The sequence below is a fragment of the Thalia democratica genome, chromosome 1, assembly GCF_965202585.1.
Source record: "Thalia democratica chromosome 1, ktThaDemo2.hap1.1, whole genome shotgun sequence".
In the NCBI taxonomy this organism is placed as follows: domain Eukaryota; kingdom Metazoa; phylum Chordata; class Thaliacea; order Salpida; family Salpidae; genus Thalia; species Thalia democratica.
The window spans coordinates 16,135,393-16,140,715 of NC_139165.1; the positions used below are offsets into that span (position 1 = coordinate 16,135,393).

At 28.9% G+C, this 5,323-nt stretch overlaps 1 protein-coding gene across 1 annotated transcript; it reads right to left on the reverse strand.

The window, feature by feature from the left end:
- Nucleotides 1–1,746: 1,746 nt before the first annotated feature.
- Nucleotides 1,747–5,087, reverse strand: LOC145849754 (uncharacterized). Its single transcript, XM_082954804.1, has 4 exons — nucleotides 4,796–5,087; nucleotides 3,962–4,088; nucleotides 3,261–3,552; nucleotides 1,747–2,958 (listed from the first exon to the last, which is right to left on the reverse strand). Exons 1-4 carry the CDS (start codon nucleotides 5,076–5,078, stop codon nucleotides 2,443–2,445), a joined length of 1,218 nt encoding a protein of 405 aa, XP_082810930.1. The 5' UTR covers nucleotides 5,079–5,087; the 3' UTR covers nucleotides 1,747–2,442.
- Between the last annotated feature and the right edge of the window lie 236 nt (nucleotides 5,088–5,323).

A 5,323-nucleotide genomic window follows, 5' to 3' on the forward strand; every position in this document is an offset into this window, starting at 1 on the left:
GAGGTCGAGAAGTCATTTTTGTACGAAATTTTGACCTTGAAAAAAAGTAAAAATCGACCTTCGGCATTTCAAACGTCCACTTTTGTTGAAAAAAAGTAAAAATTTTTATTGAAATTAGAGCGCTTTTCCGCACTTCGACGTTTGCGTTTTACAAAAAAAGTAAAAGTTAAAATTGAAATAAGCTCACATACCGTTTTTCGATGTGAGTTTTAATCCAAAAAAAAGTAAAAGTTAAAATTGAAATTAGCTCACATACCGTTATTCAATGTGAGTTTTAATCCAAAAAAAAGTAAAAGTTAAAATTGAAAACCGCTCAAATACCTCGATTCATCGTTAGTTTTTCTCCAAAAAAGTAAAAGTTAAAGGTTAAAACTGGCCATTTTGGGCTAGTTTGGCGCCCGTAGAGGGCGAAAGGGTTTTAATTTCAATTTTTTGAGAAAAACTACGAACTGTAGAGGTTTTGAGAAAAATTTGGTTCTCATTCATAGTTTTGCTTGAAATTTACCATTTTAAAAAAAAGTAAAAAAACATAATGGGGTCCAGCGCGATTCGACGGTCCATCAAACGGTTGCCGGGAAAATTTTAGGGGGGAGGGGCGCGCGAAAACCCGTTTTCGGGGTCTCGTGGGAGTGCGAAAACACCGGTTTTGAGGTCGAGAAGTCATTTTTGTACGAAATTTTGACCTTGAAAAAAAGTAAAAATCGACCTTCGGCATTTCAAACGTCCACTTTTGTTGAAAAAAAGTAAAAATTTTTATTGAAATTAGAGCGCTTTTCCGCACTTCGACGTTTGCGTTTTACAAAAAAAGTAAAAGTTAAAATTGAAATATATATAAAGTTAAAATATATAAAAAGTAAAATAAAAAACACTTTATGTTTAATTTTATTTGCCGCAATTTCTGATTTACTATATCATAAATTACTAAAATGAATAGTTTAACTATTTATTTAAGAATGCTAAATAAGTATTTAGTATAATCTTATCTCTGTTTAAAATGTCTCAAATTTTATTTATGAAAACATTAATTCTTACTTCCTACATTTGAACCACTTAACTTTCAAAATGTACAAACTTTAAGTTTTTATTGTTGTTAATTAGCTTTTAAAAAACTAGAGTGTCGTACTAAAACTATTTTTAAGACAAACTATCATTCATAGAACAATAAGGTTAGCCTAGATTATCTAAAGTTAATTTAGTTTATTTTACTTAGTTGATACAGATTGTAGTCCGCTGTTATCCTAGTTTGTAAACTATAGATTGTTTTAATAATCATTTACTTTAAATTTGTTTTTTAAATGAGAAAACTTAATTTCTTTTGTTTAAGGGTATATTTTCTATGTAATAAACATTAAACAATTTTAATAATTGTATTTTTTTTTGTTTCAAAATGTTTCATAGACAAAAATTTAGAACCAAGGTTTTAAAAAACATAAAGCAAAGTTTATAACCTGAATACCAGAAAAACTATAAATTACAATCTTTCACCGATTCATTACTGTAAAAAAAACAGACTAGTAAATAAAAACAGACTGCATTTATTATAAAAAAAACTTTTGTTATTTATTTTATTAAATACTTTTGTAAAAATTTGCCAGAAAAACTAAAAGGTTGTCCTAACAATGTATAAATATACAGTACTATTTAATATAAGTTTTTTTAATTTTTTTTATCTTTATGAAGTTTAATAAACAGTAGACTCGATTTTCTGTAGATTATTTAAAAGTCTTACAAACGACAAAAAATATATATTCACATAAGCTTTTATTAGGAGAAAAAAAAATCATCTACAAGCAACTTGAAAAGTAACTTAGAATGTCATTAGTTTAGTACTTAAGAAATTGGAACTCACTAGACCTTTTGTAGAAAAATCTAGTTAAGAACTTTCCATATTAAAGCTTATATAGAGCTTTGTGAAGAACACAATAAAAATATAGTTAAATTTATAAACTTTGCAGTTATAATTTATCAAGCTTAAAGCTTTTCACTTTAAAAGATTTTGCAATGAAAAAAAAGCAATTGTTTTAATAACTAAGTCTATTTATACTTATCAAGATTTATCTAATACAAATTTCTTTAAACACCAACACTCAACAACTAAAATGAAATTTAAACTACATATACATTTACATATTCAAATGATGTTTTATTACTATAAAATTTTTCGTCACTCTCGCTGAAAAACCAATCAAAAAACAGCTAAATCTAATTACAAATCGAAACAATCGAAACAGATAAATTAATATATTTGTCATTCCATATCATTATTTTGTGTGTTTTTTTTTTGATTTTTTGTTATTCAGTTTGTAAAAAATTAAAACAAAATAGCATAAAATAACTAAAAGGATAAAGACTGATTTTATTCTTTTACATGTGTTTAAAAGATTGTGAAACACCAAAGAAATTACAACGATTCACTAAAAAGCTAAACTATTTTCTGATATCTTAATAGTTGCCTTTATGCATGCTTTGTACACCTTCTTCACTAAAATTAATATTATCAAAGTTGTTTGAAGTATCCCGGTTCAGTTTAACTATTGCAGGTTCCACAACATCTTCTTCATCTTGATCTTCATTAACATTTTCTTCTTCAACGTCTTCTTTTTGTTCATCATATACTTCATTTGGAGTCAACGCAAAATTTTCACTCTCATCATTTTTTTCCTTGCCAGCTTCCTTATCTCCCTCTTCACAAACATCATCATAATTAATATCTTGTACTTCATCCTCTTCTACTTTTTCTTCATCTCCATCCTTGTCATTTTGGTCCTCTTGATCACCTTCTCCACTCGGAAGTAAACCCTCCCCAATAACCTCTCCCAGCAACGAGAGCATGGGTATTTCTTCAACGAGTTGCTGTGGAAACGCGGATCCGTCCCCAACAAACTCCATGTGCTTATGGACCCCGTCTTTGTCTTCACCGTCGAACTCGATTATCATCTCAACTCCGCCGAATGGCATCTGCAAGTAAATAGAAATATTTATTTTATGCACTTGTGCAATGTTTTGCATATTTTATAATATTTTTAAACTTATAATTTTTACAGCTTTTTAGCGAAATAATCTACTAAATAAGGGATAAAACCTGGTAATATTCAAAGAAACCAATAAATAGAGTTAGATACGAAGTAAACTCACAACTAACTTCCTTATGTAAGCAAAAAAAAATATGTACGGATACGATGAAACTAAAATATTTAATTCTGTTATTACTTAATTATCAGTTTCAGCTATCAATATTATGACTGTTGCACTCAACAAACCTGAGTATCGCATTCGGGACTTTTTTCTTCCTTCCTGCAGAACCGCTGACCCGTGAAGAGGTTCTCCATGCAAATTAATTCTCCATTACAATCTCCTACCTTCTCCCCACAAGTCTGACCTTCTTGACGTTGATTGAACGTTTCGTTTGTGACGCAATAACCGGTTTTTGAGACGAACGACGTCATGGGGTCTGCGTCGTGTTGGCAACGGAGATCTTCCCGACAGGTTCCAGAGACGTCACCGCACTTTTCGCCCAACTCGAGTGACGTCATTAAAGATTTCAGAACGCACCTGCGTTAAAGATTTAAACTTTTAATAAGTTTTAGACAACGTTAAGGATTTAAATGTAATACATAGAGTTATTTTGAAATATTTTGATAGAAATGTTACACAGTGAAACTAGAAAAATTTACGACTTGTCACTTTGCCGAGGATTTAGAAGCTTGAAGTTCTTAAGCGTTATAGTAAAACTATTTCAGAACTACAAATATATAAAAGCAGTTTTTAACAATAGTTTTTTTTATAATGTTGTAACTTTTTAGGAAGAAGTTTGTTATGGATTTCATCAAACGCAAAATTTTTAAGAAAATTGTTTAAGTTAAGCAAGTCTTATTTTCAAACTGAAAAAAACAACTATTACAAATTTCAGATGTTTAAAAGTTAGACGTTTTGATTTGTTTCAGAAAAAATTCAATCAAACCTTCCCTTATAAGTGACGTCATCATATTTACAAACGAGTTCTTCTGGTTCGCATTCTCCATACCATTTTCCGCAAACTTCGTTAATTGTGACGTAACACGATGGACAAACGTCATCACGATCATTGTCTAAAAAAATAATTTATGAATATTGAATGAAAAAATTTAGGATTAAGGTTCCAGACTTCAAAGATTTTTTAAGAACAAAACATCAGTTTATATATAATCTTTATGAAACTTTATCTTTTAAAGTTTTGTAGCTTTAGAAAAAGGATAATTAAAACAACAAATTTACACGTTAGTACTTGAAATTAGTAAAAAAGCTTAGACTAACAAAAAAAAATTAAATAAAGGCAAATAAAATGCATACAATAAGAAATATAATCGTATCAATTTATTTTCAAAGTTAAATTATCTTTTACCTTTAAAGCCTATTCAAATTTAATTAAAATTAAAAGAAATAGTTTTAATTATGTTTTGAAAACAAGAAAAAAAAATTTGTTCAGTAAATAGCATGCTCCAAACAAAAAATTATCATGTAGAATTGAGAAAAACCGGTTTTTAATGTTTTTTGAACAAGCTTGTACAATTAAACATTTGCTAAATGTTCAAAGCTAGTTATTGAAAGCTTTTTTAGTTAGAAACTTTTTTTTTATTTTGCATAAGAATAGAAACATTTTTTAATAAAACCAAACTAAAAATAGTATATACATAAACTTATATTTTTACATTTATTTAAAACCTTTAGTTTACATAAATTTGACATTGTTTCAAAATTAGTTACTTAATATATTGGCAAACAACAATATAAATTAAAACATTTCTAAAAAACAAACTTTCGTAAACTCCATGTTCACACACAGCTACGTCACTGCAGTTTTTGGTCCACGCTTGCGTCATGACGTCATACTTCATATCCGGTTCCCAACCGAGGAAGTCCCGGTTCACGGGGGAAACCCCTATGTCGGACATTATGTCGTTCAGCAGCCTCATGAATCCGAAACCGGGGTCCGTGCTGGTGCTCATGGAGCCACCTAGCGGCATCAGCATCGGGAAAGGGAAAGCCCCGGATATGAGTGTGGTAAGTAGTAGAAGTTTTAACATTTTTGTTTTTATCATTTTTTTAAATTTTCTGAAGTTAAAATTGCTTTGGCTTTTGTTTAACTTTATTAAAACCACTTTATTTATTTAATTTATTAGTAATGTATCTTTAAAAGTATTTTTAAAACAGTTTTACATTTTTTTGCTTTAACTGTTAATTTATAACTGTAAAAATGAATGTAGTAAGTAGTAGGAGTTTTAACATTTTTGTTTTTATCATGTTTTTAAATTTTCTGAAGTTAAAATTGCTTTGGCTTTTGTTG

Bases quoted from the DNA above. Each gene is read 5' to 3' on its own strand.
- LOC145849754 (XM_082954804.1), bottom strand. From the start codon at position 5,078: ATGATAAAAACAAAAATGTTAAAACTTCTACTACTTACCACACTCATA. The intron at 4,089-4,795 runs GTTTGTTTTTTA...TTATTTTTTTAG, and splicing joins TGAACATGGAGTTTACGAAA to ACAATGATCGTGATGACGTT. The intron at 2,959-3,260 runs GTTTGTTGAGTG...ATTTACTTGCAG, and splicing joins GTCCCGAATGCGATACTCAG to ATGCCATTCGGCGGAGTTGA.